Here is a 19,793-nt window from a genome sequence, read left to right as displayed (position 1 = left end):
GTCCCGCCCCATCTCGGTGCGAGCCTACGCCCTCCGCCAATCAAAGCAGCCCCCCGTCGTCCGGGGGCGGCCTCCCATTGGACTGCATTGGCCGGGAGGCCGGGAGGAGAAGGGGGCGGAGCCCCAGGCCCTGGAAAGTGGGCGGAAAAGGAAGCGAGGAGGGACGCGCCCCGCCCCTTCTGGGTACGAGCCTACGCTCTTCGCCAATCAAAGGTGCCCCCCCCCGTCGTTCGGGAGCGGCCTCCCATTGGTCTGCTCCGGCCAGGAAGGCGGGGAGGAGAAGGGGCGGGGCGTGGGACAGAGATCCAGCCAATCGCCGGGCCCCTCCGCGCGCGCCCCTGGTTGCCCCTGGAAACCAGACAGCCAGCAGCTCCCCGCTAGAGGGTCTGCGGCGCTGACCGGGAGGACGGGAGATGGATGACCACACTGGGGACCCGGAGACGGAAGATGGAGAGGTGGAGAGCCTGGCCTCGCGGCTGTCCGGGGTCAAGGCCAGCTCCGTCCCCCGGTCCCCGGTGGAACCCGTGGAGCCGGAGCCGGAGCCGGAGCCGGAGCCGGAGCCGAAGACCGTAGAGGCTTCGGAGGAAGGCGCCGCCGCGCCGAAGCCGGCCAAATCCCAGGAAGGGCTGGCGGTTACCGAAGCTGCTGGCGAGGAGGGGCCCGGAGAGCTTGAGAGCCCGGCCGAGGCCCAGGAGGAAGCCGAGCCAGGGGAGCCGCGGGAGGCCGGGCCTGAGGAGCCAGCCGAGCCAGAGCCCGAGGAACCCGAGGAGGAGGAAGAGGAGGAGGGCGAAGAAGAGGAGGCGGCGGCGGCGGCGCCCGGGAGGAAAGAAGTCCCGTCGCAGGTCTCCCTGCAGCAGGTCACGGCCGGCAAGGAAGAGGCCGCGGCAGCCCGGGGCGCTGAGCGGGAAGGCCAGGTAGAGGAGGAGGAAGAGAGCGAGGCAAGCGAGGCGAGCGAGGAGGGGCTGGAGGCCCGGGTCCCACGGAAAGACGAGGACGAGCTGAGAAACCTGGACGAGGGGCTTGTGCTCGAGCCTTACGACTGGAGCGAGGAGGTGCAGAAGCAGCAGGAGCAGCAGCTGCGCGCCGAGCTTCTGGAGCAGTACCGCGCCCTGGTGGTGGAGCGCGGTCGCTACCAACGCTACAACATCTACTTGCAGCACAAGATCTTCGAGGCGCTGCGCAAGAAAAAGGGTGTGGAGGCCGCCGCCGAGGCGCCCGGAGGCGACAGGGGCGCGGAGCCCGAGGCCCCCGAGAAAGAGCAGGCCTACCTCCGCCATCTGGCCGTCCTGGAGGACCTGCGGAAGCAGGAGGCCGACGACCTGCGCTGGTATCACCACGAGCTGGACCAGCTGAAGCTGCAGTGCCAAGAGAAGGTCTCCCGGGTGGACAAGGAGTGGCGGCGCTTCCAGGCGCTCAAGAAGCAGGTGGTGATGCAGGCCATGGGCAGCTGCTGGATGAGGGGCGGCCGCCAGGTCGCTCTGCGAGAGGTGGAGCAGATCCAGGCACTGGAGGATAAGAAGGAGAAGGAGATGAGCGCCGTGAGGCTAGAGAACGTGCAGCTGAAGCAGAGCCTGGTGCATTTTGAAACCAGGATGAGGACCCAGGAGGACCTGACCGAGGGCCTGCTCCTGATAGACTTTGAACAGCTCAAGATAGAGAACCAGACCTTCAATGAAAAGGTCGAGGAGCGAAATGAGGAGCTCCTGAAACTGCGCAGCAAGGTGACCAACAACGTGCAGATAATAACTCACGTGAAGGAAAAGTTACACTTTGTGGACATAGAAAACATGTGTAAAAAGGCAGAGCTCATGGACATTGAGGCTCAGGTGGCCCAGAAGAGGGACATCTTGACCAAGACTAAGCAAGCCCGAGATGGCCTGCGGCTTGACAACATCAGGCTGAATCAGAAGTGTGGGCTTCTGGGCAAGGAATCCCTCCTCCGGGACATGGAAGAGAAAGTGGACAGGACGGAGGTGCTCAACCAGCGCCTGGCGAGCCTGAAGCACCACCACGCCGGCCTCGTTCTGTCCTGCAAAGGCGTGAAGCAGAAGATCAGGGAGGCCAAGGCCTTTCTGCCCTCCTGACTCAATTGATAGGCGACTTCCATCTCAGCAAACTCCATCCTTCACCAACTCCTGTTCTGCCTTTGTTGCCACTCTTTAAAAGGCCCCTGATGATTGGGATGAAATTGTGCTTTGTATTCTTAATTTTTCAGCTTCCAAATTAATGCTGAGCACAGAATTGAGTTAAATATAGAAAAAATAGTAAAACAGGTACAGGGAAACAAACAGGGATGGCTTAATGTACTGACTTCTCATAAAAAGCTGTCACAGACCTTTTTCTATCTGAGCAATTTTATAATTTCAGTGTCCTGACACTGAGAACTGATCCTCCTCCATGTTCAAGAGGGTTCAACAAACGGGCAGAGTGCCCAGAAAATTCCTGTGCACTAAACGCATTAGTAAATCCTCTTTGAATGTACTGAACTGTGTGGTCCTGAATCGCTCATTTCAGGTCAAACCTCACCAATTCCCTTAAAACTGTTTTGCATGTAAACAGCGCTAGCTTCTGGGGTAATCAACACCCAGGAAGAGGAGGGACGAGAAACAGGGAGAAGAAGAGCCTTGTCCAATGAAAGGAGGCTCAGTCTGTCTAACTGTGAATGTCTGTTTCTGGCTCAAGGACAGTCTTCAATGCTAATGAAACGTTTTCTTGGACCCACTAAAGAAATGCACTGATCCGTGCCAAAAATGAAATTTTGTTTTCCAGTGAAGACAAAACGGTGGTTGTATTGTGTTTTGCAGGTGCAAAATACACAGAGTGATGTGACTGCTGAGTGTCCATAAGCCTTTCATTTTCAGCAAGATATTTGCAGATCTTAGACCGTCACTAAGCACATGATTTACTGTGTCAAACATTAAGATTTCTTTCATTCCTTGAGTTAATGTGAGAAACACTAGACAGGTCTATCCCCTTTACCTGAAGTCAGCGATGGCTGTTTTAAGGTTTCTTTGATGCTTGGGGAATCAGGGGCTTTATTTCTTCTTAGTTTTAGCTTGAATTTTGAGATGTGCAGATTTGGGATTAAAAGTATTCTTCCATCCCTAAATTTAAGAAGGATCATAAGAAGGATGATCTCTTCTTTGGTGCTAAATACCTTTAGGAAACCCCACTGCAGGCAGATGACTCGCTCGTGAGACTATCACAGTAACTTTTGTCTTTTGATGACATTTTGTTTTCTAAAGTGCTTTCCCTTTAAAGCCAATAAAGACTGATTAAAATTCCCTAACTTGCACAGCATGAATACTCTTTTATAATATCATAATCAAAGCACACAAACGTAAGAGTGAGGAGAGTAAAAAGCTTTGCCTTCCTGTTTCCCTTCTCTTTTTCCTCTACAATTTTTGTCTTCTCTCTATCCTATTCATCAAGACCAAAGTCAAATAGTGATTCCCTGGCAGATAGAACTTGGTTTTTCCTGTGCCTCAAACTGGGAACAGCAGTGGCTCACTCTTTTTTTGGCTGGGGAGGTTCAAACTGGCAACAGGCTCGGTGCCTACAGCTTTTATTATGAGTCTCCGGCTTTTGATTCACTAGAGAGAGAACAGGTATTTTCAGCTGACTTTGAACCACTGGCAATTACCCAGGTAGATTTCCTCATCAGCCTTCAACCTGGTGACCAGTACGTCTCTGAGTGTGTGTGTGTATTCAGTCGTGTTTAAGCTGCAAAGTTACCGATGTCCTCTCAAATTATGTTACCTGTGCTGAAGATGTTCCAGTTGACTAGAACGTAATAATCTTCTGTTGACTATTTCATAACAAAGCTCTAATAACTCACAAGCTGTTTCAGACAGACCACGTCCGAGGAAGAATGCCAGGGACCCAAAAATCATTGTCCCCCTCCCTCAGCACCTGACAGCTGTCTGCAGGCAGAGCCCCACCCCGGCCTGTGACCCACCCACCCCTCTGTGACTGTACCTCCAGGAGACAAAGACCCTGGAAGGCAGACAGTGGGTCGGGGTTCAATAAATTTGTTGGGTTAATAACATTCATGTCAGTCTCATTTGCTGAATGTATTCGTTACTTGAATTCCTATTAGGTGTCAGGCACAAGTCCCGTGCCGGATTCAAAAATGATTACAGTAGTAATGAGGATGTCTCAATGAAGCAGAGCCAATGAGGACAAGGACAGAAGGCAGGCTTGTAGCTTTGGAAGGAGGACCCCAGAGACACACAGCTCCACCCCTTCCTTGAGGGGACAGTTACAGAGCAGTGCCCCAGTCCAGACTAGAAACCCCTAAAACTAAGACGATTCTTACAAACACTAAAAGGCTATACAGATTTTTTTTTCATCTCTTTGTCAAAAAGTACAGGGCCTGAAAAGTGGAGGCACAAGAAAATCTAAATGAGATGTCCGTGAAGCTGGCCTCTTGATTTTCTGCTTTCAACATTTTATCCTAATTTAGAAAATAAAACGACAACCACTCGCTAATCTTCAGGTAGATGGCCAAGGCCTTTCCTTAAGGGTACAATCGTTGATTCTCGAATTGTCTATGGCATCTTAAATTTCTTGCAAAATAACCTCCGTGCAAACTGCATTATCCTCTTTCAAATCCTGGCCACACCACTTCATCAGGCAGGTGGCTCGGCCTCTGTGTGCCTCGGTTTCCTCAGTACTGACTTCAGAGTTGTCGTGAGGATCAAACATACTTTAAGTAAAGGCTTAATGTAGTGCCTGGCACACAGCCACCATACACAGATACTAAGTATTCTCCAGCTGTCTCTCTCACATCCCATTCAACAGCATTTGAAAGAGATTTGCCTTTGAGACTTGTCAAAGCTTTTAGTGTTCTTAGAAGCAACAGTTTCTTTTCACAACACTGGTTTAACATAGCATTTAATTGAATTGTGTAAATACAATAACTACCACCATTGGCATAAAAAAACTTGAGAACGATAATCAGTGACAGGCTCACCTCAGGGATGTAGCTGCGTACATGCCAGACAGCAGCCTACCAGGCAAGGGAGATTTAGGGTGAACTAGCCTTTTTTTTTTAAGGTCTGAGCTGGACGTGGCCGCTGTTACAGAGGGCTTTTTGTTTGTTGTTGGCATCGGTGGCAGGAGGGACGCAGGCACTACCTGGATAAAGCCCAAGGCCTCTGAAAAGGAAACACTTCTTCACCACTAAATGAAAACCATTTTTTAGTGACAGCACATGTAAGATTTTTCAGTTCCTCAGTGGAAATCCATACTTTTCTTTTCGTATGAGTTCATCTGCAGTCATTATTTAGATTTTCACTACTAGTCAGGTGTGCATGCTTGCTCAGTCGCTCAGTCGTCTCTGACTCTTTGTGACCCCCTGGACTGTAGCCCGCCAGGCTCCTCTGTCCACGGGATTCTCCAGGCAAGAAGACTGGAGTGGGTTGCCACTTCCTTCTCCAGAAGATCTTCCTGACCCAGGGATCAAATCTGTGCCTCCTGCATTTCCAGCAGATTCTTTACCCACTGAGCCACCTGGGAAGCGTGTCTTCTATAAAAAGAGAGTTCATCCACCCCCAATACGTAGTTTGTTTTAAACTTTGAGATGGTCTTAGTCAGGGTGATGAAGATGCAGACGCTACGGATGAAAGGGACCCCAGGAACGACTCCCACCGCGTCCCGTCTGAGAACCTGGCTCTAAGGCCTCCCTCTGCTGGCCACACCCGTCCTCTGGTCCTCCTGGTGACCCGCAGCTCACCGCAAGGCCCAGCTGGGGGGCACCCGCCTCTCTGCCCTTCTGGCACAGCACCTCCTTCCCTCTCTTGCCTTCTTGGCAGGCTGCACACTTCGGGGGGTGGTGTCTTTGAACCGTCAGCCCCCTAGTTTCTCTTAGGAAAACACTCCCCAACTTCCACCCTTGCCACAGCTTGGGCATTGGCTGGGGGTCACCCCTCAGGGCCAGCCGTCAGGCATGGCTCTGCCTCCTCAGAGCTGAGGTCAGAAGCCCCAGAGCAACACGTTCTCTGGGGAGCCAGCCGTGTTTCTGAGCAAGGGCTGGGGAGCCGCAGGCCAGAGTCTGAGCCCCTCCATTGGGTGGAGGGGCCCAAGCAGATGGCTTCTGAGCCACACCTCTGAGGACAGGGCGTGACCTGCTGCGGAGATAAATGAGGTCATCCTGGAGACTGAGTCCCAGGCATGGTGTGGGTGGAGCAGTGAGCGAACCCCCAGCTGTCAACCCTCGATAACGCTCCACCAGTCTCAGCCTGCAGGGGGTGGAGACCACAGGGCAGTGGCCCGGAGCCCTGGGGCAGGGCGCCCGTGCACAGGAAAGGTGCTGTTTCTGAGCCGTGCAAGGCTCAGCGACGTGGGACCAAAGGGCCCAGAAGCCGGGAACCTGATCCCGGAAGGACCAGCACGCACACCAGCAACGTGAGAGTCCACTGCCCTGCCCGGCTCTGGGACCTGGAGGACCGCTTCACGCGCACCGCCACCGTGGCGGGGCAGCGCCACTGGTCTCCGCCCCCAGGACGGGGAGAGACCACAGGTACCCGCGGACACCACAGGGCACCCGGCAGGTTGGGGGTCCTGACGCCCGGCCCGGAGACCCTGACGCCCTTCTGGGATGGGGGGCAGGTGCGGGGGTGGGGTTGTGAGCAGGTGAGCGGGGCAGGTGTGTGGGCCGGGTGACCAGGGGCTAAAGCTGCAGGCGGTCAGGCTCAAGGGGCAGCAAGCCTGGGGCTCCCCTCGGCCTGGAAGGGGGACAGCGCTAACTTTCCGATCCCCTGACCAAATCACCGTAACTGAACCACCTCTTTTATTTAACTGAGACTAGTAAGTGCATTTGAAAATATTCAAATAGCACGATGCTCAAAGTCAAATTTTACCATACTTCGGGGTGAGAACTCTAACTTGAAACCAAACGGCAGTGAATGTAAGCAACAATTTTACATGACTTTTTATTTAATAAAACCACGTATTTACAATTCAAAAAGCCCTAGTTTGATACACTTTACTAAATAAAATTAAAGGTTAACTGTACAAGCAATTAAAACATGATATGTAGCAAGTGTTATCAGCAAATTATTTAAAATAGTCAAAACCGGAGCAGTTAAAAAGTACCCTTTAAAGTGGACATTGTTCTAGATGAGATTTCAGTAACTGGTGGGGACACAGCAACCGGCTCTGAGGTGCCAGCCACAGAGGCCCCAAGCCTGACATCTCACCTTCTGAAAATCAGTGGCACCGGAAATGGAGATGGCCGACTTCCCAAGGGGGCTGCGCTTCCAATTCTGTTTCCAGTTTTCCGAAACCAGAACAGTAAGCAGAGAAGCGCAGCCCTGTGCGGTCCGGCAGCCCTCTGCCCTCTGTGGCAAGTGGCTGAGCGACCCTGGACTGGGACCTTGAACTTCCCAGACTCCGAGGTGGACACAGCAAGCCAGCAGAGAGCTCATGTGGTCCCTGAACAGGTCATGAAAACGTCCTCTAAACTACAGATCCGGAAGGGCTGCAGAATGGCCTGGAATCCTGCTTAAAAACGCAATGCATATACGGTGCTACCCAAAGAGACTTACGTCGAACCATCCAACAGCCACGTCAAGGGCGGGGCGGGGCTGATGGCATGTGGAGGTGCACAAACGCATTCTCAGCAACTGCCCGCGGCCTGGCTGCGGCGCCTTCTGTCACCACTTTGGGAATGTCTTTATGTACAGTAAGAAAATATACACATCTTTCACAAACAGAAAGCCCACGTCATGGGACGAGACCAGGTACGTCCACGAGGAAGGGCGTGACGGGGCCGGCGGCCCGTTTTTGGCCCGGTTACGCTCAGCCTCTTGAGGAGTCCGGGACCGGCTGCCTCAGCGCTCGGCGGAGACAGAAGGCCTCCTCCAAGGGGTCAGGCGGGTCAGTGCTTCAAGGCTGAGGCAGGAAGTGGTGGGGGATGCTCTGCAAGCTCCCCGGGGAGTTCAGCCAGGAACACGAAGGGGAAAGGACACGTGGGACAGAGCCGGGGTGGAGGGCATGAGGACGGCCAGCGGCTGGGCAGCCTGCTTTGTACCTGAAGTGTCATCGGCGGGCAAGGCAGGTGGAGAAAAACCTATAAAAGTAACGCCGTGGTCAGGCTCCACCCCGGGGGCGGGCGTATGGCTGCGAAGGGCGGCTGGGCGGCAGGTGCCCACGGGCCCTCTCTCCCCCAGAGACCGGCGCGTGCGCGCGTGGGAGCCGTGTCCATGCGGACGGGCCTGTCCTTTGGACTTCTCTGTGACGACGGTCTTCACGTCTCTGAATTCAGATAACCAAAGCTCTTAATGCAAGGTTCGCCAAATGCATCAAGAAAAGCTGGGACAAAAAGGTGGCTAATGAAGTGGGGGGGGATGCTGATAATTCCTGACAAGCTAACTGGACGCGTCCTGCTCGCCCGGGTCCCCACAGCCATCCACTGAGTCCACCGTGTCAGGGTCACCGCCCCAGGGACCACACCTGCCCTGCAGGGACAGGAGGAGCGCCCCACCCCACGCGGGCTGGCCCAGTCTCCGGGGAACCAGCGGGCGGCCAGGGGCGGGGCGTCTTGCCTCCCCTCGCCCGGCTCAGAGAGGCTGGCTCTGCTCTAACGCCCGTCTCTGCTGCCGCAGGGTCTGGGTGAGCCACCACTGCTGGACAAACGGGGCTGCGGGCTCTGGGACAGCGGGGCACCCCCCGGAACCTGAGCGTGCACTGTCAGCCCCGGTGCTGGAATTTTGTCAAGGCAACGTGGTAAAAGGTCAGCCTGAAGGTCAGATCGTGTGTGCTCCGGGGAGACCACGCGCACCAGTGGCTGTCCTCTGAGAGCCCGTCTTCCTGTCCTGCTGTCTTTGGTAGGCGGGCTTTAAAAACACGACCTGCGGCTCTGGAAGGATTACCTCGGCAACTAAAATCAGCAGTCCCTTTTGGACTAAAATATGTAGATATGGGCCAATGCCACCTCTGAGGTCTCCCAAGTAACATTTCTCATGCAACTTGGCTAATGAAAAATTGTAATGTACTTTCCGGTAGTTGACATAAAAGCATTACAATTTAATCAACTTTTGCTGAAATGAGGGGAGGGAATTAGCCACTGCCCTATTTTTAAACCATGCAGAATACGCAGTGGTTGGCCATGGTCGTCATTCCACTGAGCTTCTTAAGGCTTAGCCTTGGTTTAATTCTTTAAAAGTGTTTGTTTGTTTGTTGTATTGTGTTTAAGGCCAACTCCAGCATTAGGGATCAAACGTGGAAACAGCCCCTCTCCTCCGGAGCTGCCAGGGCATCCGCCTGAAGCCACACAGGTGCCACGTGGAGCCTGCTTCCCAGCTGATCACGAGTCCACCTGCCTCGTCAATGCCGCAGAGATGGGCTTCCTTTCTCCATTTCCCTGCTGTCCTTCTGCAAGGCGGTCAGCACCTGGGAATCACAGGGAGACACAGGTGGGCGACTGGCGACACACGGACACAGGTCCTCACGTCCTCCCTGGTGGCCACTCCTCTGGTCCACCTTCCACATTCCTGCAGACTCATCTTTCTACCGTGGAATCCAGGTCACACCCTCTCTGGGCTAGAACGTTAGCCCAGGGACTTCCCTCCGAGCACCAGCCGCTGAAGTCAAGGCCGGGCTCCTGGGCTCTGCCCTCTCCAGTCTGGCTCCAGCCCCCCGCGCTCCCCACCAGCGGAGCCAGGCCCTGCCTCCAGAAGGCTCACACGCCCTTGCGCCTTCCCACGCTGCTGGTCCCTCTGCCCCGTCCCTTTCTCCTCACCAGGGAATGACTAATCCTTCGAAGGCCCGCAAGACACCAGCTCCCGGCCAGGCCTCTCCACACATCCCCAGGGTGATTAGCTCCCTCCTCCTCGCTGCTCGGAGCTCTAAGTTAACACCTTCATTTTTAAAAGCATGACATCCCACTGTGATCGCTTAACAACAGCAGGGACAGGACGGGCCCAAGTGCTGCAGCCACGCAGAGCACCGCCAGGCACCTCCCACAGAGCAGCCGTGTAACCCGCACAGCGTGGAAGGCAGGGAGCGGTAGACACTCACACGAGCGACCCGCTAAAGGCCACACCACTCACACGGATCCACACTTACATGGGTCTTCTTTCGGAACCAAGGGGATCTCCAGAGCACCAGTTCCTGAACCTCCTTGGGCCCAGCACTGGACCTCTTTAGGCGAAGTACAAATTACAGGGGGTATGAGGGTTTCAAATACACGGCACAGAAGGGCTAACGGCAGATAGAAGCCCCCTTCTCTTCCTGAGTGAGAAGGCCAGCCAAACACAACCACTTAACTGTTTGCTAAAGCACAGCAGGATCTTACCCTTAAGCACCGTATTTAGAGAAACGGGCACAAACCACAATTCCCATGGCACCTGGAACCCACTGCCAGGCCAACTTCCATCACACCCACTATCAGGGGCGCCTACTCTCGGATAACCTGTGACCCGGTCCTAACCGGTAATGTTCACCTGAAACGCAAGAAGCAGAATGGCAGATCTGGACTCGGCCCGTCCGTCTGTGCATGTTTCTGCCGGTGTGTGGACAGGGGCGGGGGCGGACTATGAAACACACAGGGAGGTCAGCAGACCACAGCTGTGCGAGACGGACAGCCAAAGCAGCGAGGGCTCTGAGTGACGGGCACGGTCATCAGGAAGGGCCCTGGCTCTCTGCACCTACTTCAGAGCGTGAGTGGAAGGGGCCGAGTCCCGGGAGACTCCAGAGCACGCTCACACACAGGTGGGCATGCACCTGCACAGTCCAGCGGGGACCCCACTCAGAGGCCCTGCCCAGCCCAGCGCTCTGCAGTCTCCATCCTCAAACCCTTGACACTGATTCTGAACACGAGGCCCCATACCTTCATCGCGTGTTGCCTATTTATTTCTTAATCAGAGAAAGGCTCTTTTTCCCTCTCACCAGATCCCTGATAATTATATAGCCGGTCCTGCTCACACAGGAGCTGAGGTTTGTGTTTTTTTAACAGCTTACTGAGACATAACTCACACACCATAAGTAAAATTCACCCACTTTGTGTGTTCAATTTGGTGGCTTTTAATATACTCACAGATAACATGCGGCCCTCGGCACAGCCAATTTCAGGGCATTTTCACAGGGGCACAGGTAGCCCCTGCCCCCCACGCGCCACGTCCCATCTCTACAGCTCCCTTCTGAAACTGCACGGGAACGGGGCCTCGCAGTGCGTGCTCTGCAGTCTGGCTTTCTCACTTAGCGCCATGCTCTGAAGGTGCACCCGTTCTGTCGCATGGGTCAGCACTTCACCCCTTTTCATAAACTGAATGCATTTAGTTCAGAACTGTAACTCATAGCGCTTAGCTAAGCAGAGAGCAGTGCCCCCGCCCTCTGGCTGGTAAAACCAGGGGAGCGTTTCACAGTGTTACCCAAGGGCCCACAGCAGCTGTGCTCTTTCCCTAAAGACCTGGCAGGAAGGCAGGCCACCAGCCAGAGAGCATCACAGCTGGCGAGAGAGGACCAGCTCGGGGGCAGACCGCAGGGCCCAGGGCAGAGGGGACCCTCTCTGGGTAATAAACTGTGTACTCTAAAAGGGGTGAAGTTTATGGTACTGTAAATTATTAAAGCTGTGAAACAAAAATAAACAGGCCGCTAACTAAGATCAGAGAGAGACAGTCAAATCACCTGTGAAGTAATCTGGCCAAACATAAAAACTGGGAACCTCCTCGAGCCTCCAGGTCTGTCAATTTACAGGAAAGAGAGCAGAAGGGCCACGATGAACACCACAGGGACAGAAGGAGCAAAATCCGCACTGTGACAACTGCTACTGGACGTGGCCTCGTTTCTTCACTAAGTAAAGGGGAGGGAGAAGTGGAAAGGGAGGGTCACCCTGTGCACTGTAAGAAGACGCAGAAGACTGTCATCCAATTACAACGTGTAGGCCTTATCCAGATCTTGATTCAAGCAAACGACAAAGCTACTGCTGATGTCTGAAAACAGAAATCTGAAAGCTGATGGGATACTTGACAGGCTCACGGGGATTGGCTATTCTCTCTTCTTCTATTTTGAATGTACTTTAAATCTTCCACTAATAAAAAAACCTGTAAATCAGGAACAAGCACTGTATGGCAAGGACAAGCCTCCCCCAGACTTGCTGCTCAGGCGGACTGAGCACACACAGCTCCTGCGGCCGGGTGTTCTAGTTCCCTTTCATAGGATAAAGACTAGGAACCAGGCCTAGGAGCGAAGTCCAGAGGGGAAGCGGGGAGCCCGGGAGGACGCGCTCCCATGCGGTCGCCGGACGGCCCTGAGGGCAGCTGCCGGAGCCCCAGCAACACGTCTGGGGAGCCCTCCCTGCCCCTCCCCTCCCACACTGAGGACACACAGCCCGTCTCTGGGCCTCCTCCTCTGTCGGTGCGATGGCGACAGGTCAGCCCCCTTGGCTCTCTGTCTCTGGGATTTAAAAACAGGGGGGAAGCTTGGTTTACAAAACGCTGTCACCAGGCGGAGGGCCCTGTGCTGCCACTGCTGTTTAGTCGCCCGGTCGTGCCTGACTCTCTGCGACCCCGGGGACTGGACCCCCAGGCTCCTGTGTCCATGGGAATACTCCAGGCAAGAACGCTGAAGCAGGTTGCCCTTCTCTTCTCTAGGGGATCCTCCCACCCAGGGATCAAACCTTCATCTCCTGAATTGTAGGCAGGTTCTTTACCATCCGAGCCCCCTGGGAAGCCCCTGTAGGAAGGGTGGGGAGATTTTTCTTCTCCAGCTCCTTCGCTCAAAGAGGAAACGACTGTCTAAGACTCTGTGTGGCAGAGCCAGGCCCCAAATCCAGGGCACCTTCTAGAGGGCTGGTTCCTCACAGGGCGCTCCACATAACCCGCTTCCTCAACCAGACGGGATAGGGAACAAAAGCCCACTCACCTGAGCCCACTTCTTGTTTCGACTTTGCATCTGAATGCTGGCAATGGAAGCAAAGAACTCCTCGGCGGGCAGGTCCTCCGGCAGCCGCGTGAGGAACTGCGCCACGTGAATGAAGTCCATCCTGGTCAGGACGTCCTGGAACAGCCTAAGGAGGCCCAGGGCCGTGCGGAACAGGAACTCCTCCCCGTCTCGGCAGAACACGTCCCAGACCCGGCAGGCCAGGTCGAGGGGCAGGGACTTGCTGTAGAGAGTGAAGATCCTGGGGGAGAGAGGGGGCGTCAGGTCCCAGAGGTTCCACGACGGAACCCTGGCTCAGGGCCGATCCTCGCTGGCGCTCCTGAGCTTAGGCCCTTTCACACTTCAAGTCCTGGGAGTGGGGGGAGCTGGTGGAAGGGCTCTGGCCTGCATTCACGCTGAAGGTCAATTCAAACATTTTCTAAAACAGCATGATCAGCTTTCACAAAGAATCTCAAACAACACACAGCTTCCGAATTAGACACCGTACTGCATGCAATGCGTTTATCACGAACCTACTCTGTGCTCATTATCACTCTGAGGCAGGCGCTAGACGTTAAGTCAATAAGGCAGGCAGAGCTTCGCTTGGTGGGAAATAAAAACTGCAAACGGAAACGTATAACTGAATCGACGCGCACGCACCTGGTGTCTGAGGAGTGCTGCACACGTTCCTCCCGGCAGGGGCCACAAAAGGAACAGGGTACAGTTTTCAAGTAAATCTGACGGTGGATCACAGGAAACTGATCTCATATTTAAAACTATCAGGTGAAAACAGTAAGTGAGACACAGCTATGCATTCCCTTAAAAGACTGTTGACAATCGCAATTCAAACCACCAAGCACACAGTCTCGGGTGACCGGAGCATGGCAACAGGCAGGTGAGTCCAGGCTGACTGTGTGGAGCCCAGTCCTCCCGCCGCCCCGGGGCCGAATCCGGGGCATCTCCTGACCCCACACCCAGACGGATGCGCCACCCACCTGGGCTCCCTCGACCCCAGTGCTCTGAGGACGCGCTGTCCGCCCCCACCCTCCCCACAGATGCTGCCCCCAGGCAGGGAGCTCCCATCCGCCCCCTACATCGGGCCCAGCATCTGGCATCTGTGTGACACACCTGTGTCCACAAGCCCCCAGGCCACTCCGGGATGTCACAGGTGTCAGGGAGCGGGTCTCACTGCCCTCCCACCAGATAGTCCTCACTGCTCCTGGGAAATCACTTTTCCACAGGCTGCAGTATTCCCTGAGTGCCCACGCTGACTCCAAGAGACACGCAAGGGCCGTGAAGGCACTTGAACTCAGGTGCTGCGCTCAGGCTGCAGACCGCCTTGGTCAGGAGGTCCTGTCACCCAGCCTTTACAGCAAGACTCTCCTGCAGTGGGGTCTGCACCACGCTGGCAAGTCTGCTCACAAGTTGCAAGGCTCTCTGCCTGCCGAGACCTTCAGGGTGTGAACTCCACCCTCACCCCTGGAAGGGTGCTCTGCCCCCAACACAGCCTTTCCTCTAGGACCTGGGGAACGGGCATGCTTGAAGGCATGCATTCAACCCAGCAAGCTAACGAAGACCCCATAATGCTCGTTACTTTGCCGACAAAGCTCCGTCTAGTCAAAGCTATGGTTTTTCCAGCAGTCACGTATGGATGTGAGAGCTGGACCACAAAGGTGGCTTGAGCGCCAAAGAACTGATGCTTCTGAACTGCGGTGCTGGAGAAGACTCTCGAGAGTCCCACGGACTCCAAGGAGATCCAACCGGTCAGTCCTAAAGGAAATCAAACCTGAATATTCATTGGAAGGACTGTTGCTGAGGCTCCAATACTTTGGCCACCTGATGAGAAGAACTGACTCACTGGAAAAGACCCTGATGCTGGGAAAGACCGAAGGTAGGAGGAGAAGGGGACAAGATGAGATGATTGGATGGCATCACCGACTCAAAGGACATGAGTCTGAGCAAGCTCCGGGAGTTGGTGATGGACAGGGCAGCCTGAGGTGCTGCAGTCCACAGGGTCGCAAAGCGTCGGACACGACTGAGCAACACACATTCAGGGCCACCCCTTGTCAGTGCTTTAAAAACAGAGATTCAAGAGAGGTTAGATTTCAAATCAGATGCTCGAAGAGGGACACAGAGGTCTGAGAAAAACCACTGCAGCTCCTAAAGAACTAGGCCCTGCACCCGTGGCCTGGAGCCCAGCGTGGGCCATGAGCCCTCGAGCACAGGCGAGAGAAGACCCCCTTACCTTTAAAGCCACAACAGGCCTCTGCCTGAGCATCCTACTGTCTCAAAAAACAGAAAGCCACCTCATCACTGGGTCTAGAACACAGTTTGAGAGAGCGCTAAGAGATCTTTGTTTTGAGTCCCAATCTGAACATTCTCAACTGTAGAGGACATTTTATTTTTAAAAAATGAAAAGCAAGTGACCTAATCCCCAATACCATTTACCTGCCGATTCACAAGCGAAAAATCACACCTTTACATCTTAAAAGCAGAGTAGTCTTAAGGGCAAAAGAAGACTGATAAAATTGAGTGGCTACAGGCAAAGAGAGAAACAACAGAAGAACTTTCTCTAACACAATATTCTTCAGTTCAGATTTGTGCGTGGTCTTTGTAAACTGCTTCAGATCCACTGTGAAGCTGATGTCCCAGTGATCAAGAGTGCCACCCTCACGGCAGGGAGCAGTAGTTCCCCTGATACTTACTGTTACGTGGTTTTAAAAATGTATCAAAAAAAAATACATTTTAAACACATTAGAAGTATTGTCTATGGAACAGAATGAGGATGGGATAAAAAGAGTAACTACAGACAAACGACTTAAATGAAATAGTGACTAGTTTACCATGAACTCAGAAGTATGATCAACCTAACCCTCTTCAACTAACATTTTTTAATAGATACTTTTTTTTTTCAAAACTTTATTTTTTGGCCACATGGCGTGTGGGAGCTTAGCTCCCCAACCAGCGATCAAACCTGAGCCCTCTGCATTGGAATCGCAAAGCCTTGACCACTGGACCACCGGGGAGGTCCCTCAATTTACATTTTTTTTTAAATTCACAAGAATTCACCAGTCAAGCTGTTAGCAACCACCTGCCTTGCTGAGTTGGCAAATACAGATTATCTGCAGGTAGCATTTCTGGTGCAGAAACTGTTCAAAGTGCAAAAACTCACATTGAGCTCAGGATGAACTAGCCAAGCCGAGTCCTCCCCGCCACCCCCGCAAAGCAACGCCTTGCTGAAGGCTTGTGATGCCCTCCTGCTCGATCCTGCAGACCACCCCCATCACTCCATGAGCAGCTCTTGAGATCTGAGCCCTGCTGATTTTAAGCCGCACATCATAAACGGCTTTTAAAGCCTGCTCTACGCCAGCCACTGTTCTTTGTGGTGAGAATACGCAGAATCCAGCAGAACAGACAGCTTTCCCTGCCCTCGTGGGTAGAAAGGCTGAATGAAGCACAAAGAACGTCCGATGTGCATTCAAATAAAAAGCAGGGTGGGAGGCAGGGACCGGCAGTCTGGGTGTGTGAACAGGACGGTCAGGGAGAGCGTGTGACTGAAAAGCGACACTTCCGCAAAGCCTGGAGGAGGAAGCCCCAGATAGAGTGCACGTGGAGCACTCAGCTCAGCTCGGAGGCAGAGGAACCCAGTGCGTCTGCTGACGGGCCAGGAGCCACTGCGCTCGAAGCCGTAACGGCCAAAGGGAGAACCCGTGAGGATGCCTTCGGGCACCGGGGCCCAGCGTGTGGACCCTACATGCTGCCGCAAGGCCTGCAGGCTTCCTTCTGCATGAGATGGAAAACGAGTGAAGGCGCTGAGCCGGGGAGGGGCCCGTCCACTGTGCTGAGCTCTTGCAGGGGAACGCAGGCCTTGCCAGCGCGGCCACTGGACCCACCAGGCGGGTCGGCACCGGACTGCAGCAGAGGGGGGCAGCCCGAAGCAGAGCGGACGCGGACGCACCTCACGGGCAACGCGGCGGACGGGTCTGAGGGCAACTCCATGCGTGGAGCTGTGGGACCTCTGGCTCGGACCTGAGCTCAAGTCACGGGACATCCAGGTGGATACGTGAATCAATTTGAAGTTCACAGGAGGGCTCTGGGGCTGGCGACAGTTTGTGTATAGATAGTGCCAGATAAAGGAAATATTCTGGAATCACAGAGTAAAGAATGTCAAATGCTGCTGCAAAGTCAAAACAAGACAGAGACCTGATCACCAAGCTTGTCGTTCATGTGGAAACTATAGACTGTCTGATACACAGTACCATTTACTATCTTCAGGTACTGAAACGGAAGCGTTAAGGCCTCGAATCTTACTGTATCTTAAATAAAACGTGCCTTTTAAAGAAAAGCATGTAGAAGTTTTCCCCTGACAACATGTCTCCTCACCACTGCTCGGCCTTAGATGGCCCTCCCGGGAAGGCTGCTTCTTGCGCCTGGGCTGGGCTGGGCCTCTCCCATCAGCTGCTCACACGGCCCCTCACACGTCCGTCTCATGACAGCCATCAAACGGGGATGGAACCCTAGCCGCCCTCCCTACTCTGAGCCCCGAGACCCAGGAGGCCTTCCAGCAGCCAGCTCCCTGCCCCTGGGCTCCTGCCCGGGGCCATCTGTGCCCCACCCAAGAGTCCAGGGTCCCTGCCTGCCAGCCTCCTGCCTCCGAGGAAGTGTTCCCCTCCCATCCTCCCCTAGAGCGCGGCGTTCAGACAGCTCCAGGGTCCCCAGACTTCCTGCCTCCCCTCCTACCTCCCCTTTCACTGGAAAACTGTTCAGCAGCAGCAGCTGTCAAATGCTTCCCTGTATCTTCAGCGGCTCAGAGTCAAAACCAGTGAGTGAACAGGACTCGGAAACAATGCTCTCACGCTTACTATCGGAAGAGCTTATCAGGTGCGGGTGGACAGCCACTCGGCTACCGCAGGGCCGAGGTGAGCCCAGCGTGGCCCGTAGCCCAGCACCCGCCGTCAGAGCACGTGGATGAGGGGGCTGCTGCGTGCACGTGGCCCCTCCAACCCCCCCCCCGCCTCAGGGCTTCCCACCTGCTCCCCACAGGGAGCCCTGAGCATCATCCTTCTCCAAGCAGGATGAGCTCCAAGCAGGATGAGCATGAGGAAGGCAGGACAGAAAGGGAAGGCTCCCCGGCCCTCCCAGGACTGTGGTGCACTTCCCGCACAGGAAGCGGGAGCCCCAGGACTTCTCACCCGCAGGACAGGCGTCCTGTGCTCCCCAGTACGACTGCACGTTACTGCACTGGGTATCAAAAAAGGACAGCTTCAGGGCTGCTCTGGGGGCTCGGTGGCCAATGCAGGAGAGACAGGTTCGATCAGTGCTATGGGAAGACCATGCCTGGAAGTAACTAAGCAACTGAGTAACTAAGAACTAAGTAAGAGAGTAACAGTTCTGAGAGTTCATCAGAACTGCTGAGCCTGTGCCAACAGCCCGGAAACCGCAACCACTGAGCCTAGGAGTGACAACTACTGAAGCCCTTGTGGCCTGGAGCCTGTAGTCTGCACCACCACCACCACCACGAGAGCCCGCACAGGGCACGAGGGAGTAAGCCCACCCGCCACAAGCAGAGGAAAGCCCGTGCAGCAGTGAAGACCCAGCTCTGGCAACTAAATAAAACTACTTTTTAAATGACAGCTTTAGGTACCAACTCAACTAATTACAAAAGAAATGTCCTTCTATATTGCTAAACTAACAAAGGGGCTAAAGGCACATAAAAGACAACGAAGACAAACTGTGTGTCCCCACGTCCCCCGTGACGTATGTAAACCGTGTGTCCCCACGTCCCCCGTGATGTATGGAAACGTGTGTCTCCACGTCCCCCGTGATGTATGGAAACGTGTGTCCCCACGTCCCCCGTGATGTATGGAAACGTGTGTCCCCACGTCCCCCGTGATGTATGGAAACCGTGTGTCCCCACGTCCCCTGTGATGTATGTAAACCGTGTGTCCCCACGTCCCCCGTGATGTATGTAAACATGTGTCCCCATTTCCCGCATGACGTATGTAAACATGTGTCCCCACGTCCCCCGTGATGTATGTAAACATGTGTCCCCACGTCCCCCGTGACGTATGGAAACCGTGTGTCCCTACTTCCCCCGTGATGTATGTAAGGGGAATAGAACAATTTTGTTTTTGGTTTTCCTTTTTCCTGCCAAGGCTTCACGTTTCCAGTGGCGACGTCTCACCTAACTGCTGGCCTACAAACAGGGAGCAGGCCAGGGAAGGGAGACGGGGAAGCCAGGCCTGGAGGCAGAAGCTGCTTCTCAGAAATCGATGGTGGGAGAACTGACGCCGTCCTGCGCTGCTCCTCAGAGTCAACAAGCAGCACACGCTCCCAGGCCTGGCGCTGCCCTACACGCTCCACCTGAGTCAGCCACGGCCACCCCTGAGGAAGAGCCGTCATCGTCTCCATTTTACAGGTGGTGGTGGTGGTCAGTCACTCAGTCGAGTCCGACGCTTTGCAACCCCGTGGACTGCAGCACGCCAGGCTTCTCTGTCCTTCACCATCTCCTAGAGCTCACTCTAACTCATGTCCATTGAGTCAGTGACACTATCCAACCATCTCATCCTGTCAGCCCCTTCTCCTCCCGCGTTCAATCTTTCCCAGCATCAGGGTCTTTTCCAATGAGTCAGCTCTTCACATCAGGTGGCCAAAGTACTGGAGCTTCACCATCAATCCTTCCAATAAATATTCAGGACTGATTTCCTTTAGAATTAACTGTTTGGATCTCCTTGCAGTCCAAGGGACTCTCAAGAGTCTTCTCCAGCACCACAGTTCAAAAGCATCAATTTTTCAGCACTCAGCCTTCTTTGTGGTCCAACTCTCACATCCATACATGACCACTGGAAAAACCCCAGGTGAGGAAATCACAAGTGAAGGGAGGATGCAGAAACGGAAGTTTTAGCCTGAGGTAAAAGAGGAATCAAATC

The 19,793-nt window shown here is 54.3% G+C and overlaps 2 protein-coding genes across 8 annotated transcripts in view; one reads left to right on the top strand and one right to left on the bottom strand.

Annotated features, from left to right (window-relative positions):
* Positions 1 to 393: 393 nt before the first annotated feature.
* CCDC96 (coiled-coil domain containing 96) lies at positions 394 to 3,284 on the top strand. Its single transcript, NM_001103314.1, is given in 1 exon segment — positions 394 to 3,284. A coding segment is annotated over 1 exon segment (1,671 nt). The 5' UTR covers positions 394 to 413; the 3' UTR covers positions 2,085 to 3,284.
* Positions 3,285 to 6,911: 3,627 nt separating this feature from the next.
* TBC1D14 (TBC1 domain family member 14) overlaps positions 6,912 to 19,793 on the bottom strand; it is a 108,721-nt gene continuing 95,839 nt past the window's right edge. For 5 of the 7 annotated variants that reach the window (XM_005208346.5, XM_024993439.2, XM_059887666.1 and 2 more), the window contains 2 exons: positions 12,868 to 13,126; positions 6,912 to 9,396 (listed from right to left, as the gene is read on the bottom strand). In XM_005208346.5, coding sequence (XP_005208403.1) covers positions 9,331 to 9,396; positions 12,868 to 13,126 — 325 coding nt within the window. In that variant the 3' untranslated portion in view covers positions 6,912 to 9,330. 7 annotated transcript variants of the gene reach the window in all.

The sequence above is a fragment of the Bos taurus genome, chromosome 6 (assembly GCF_002263795.3).
Source record: "Bos taurus isolate L1 Dominette 01449 registration number 42190680 breed Hereford chromosome 6, ARS-UCD2.0, whole genome shotgun sequence".
Taxonomy (NCBI): Eukaryota; Metazoa; Chordata; class Mammalia; order Artiodactyla; family Bovidae; genus Bos; species Bos taurus.
This window is presented reverse-complemented; position numbering and strand designations above follow the sequence as displayed.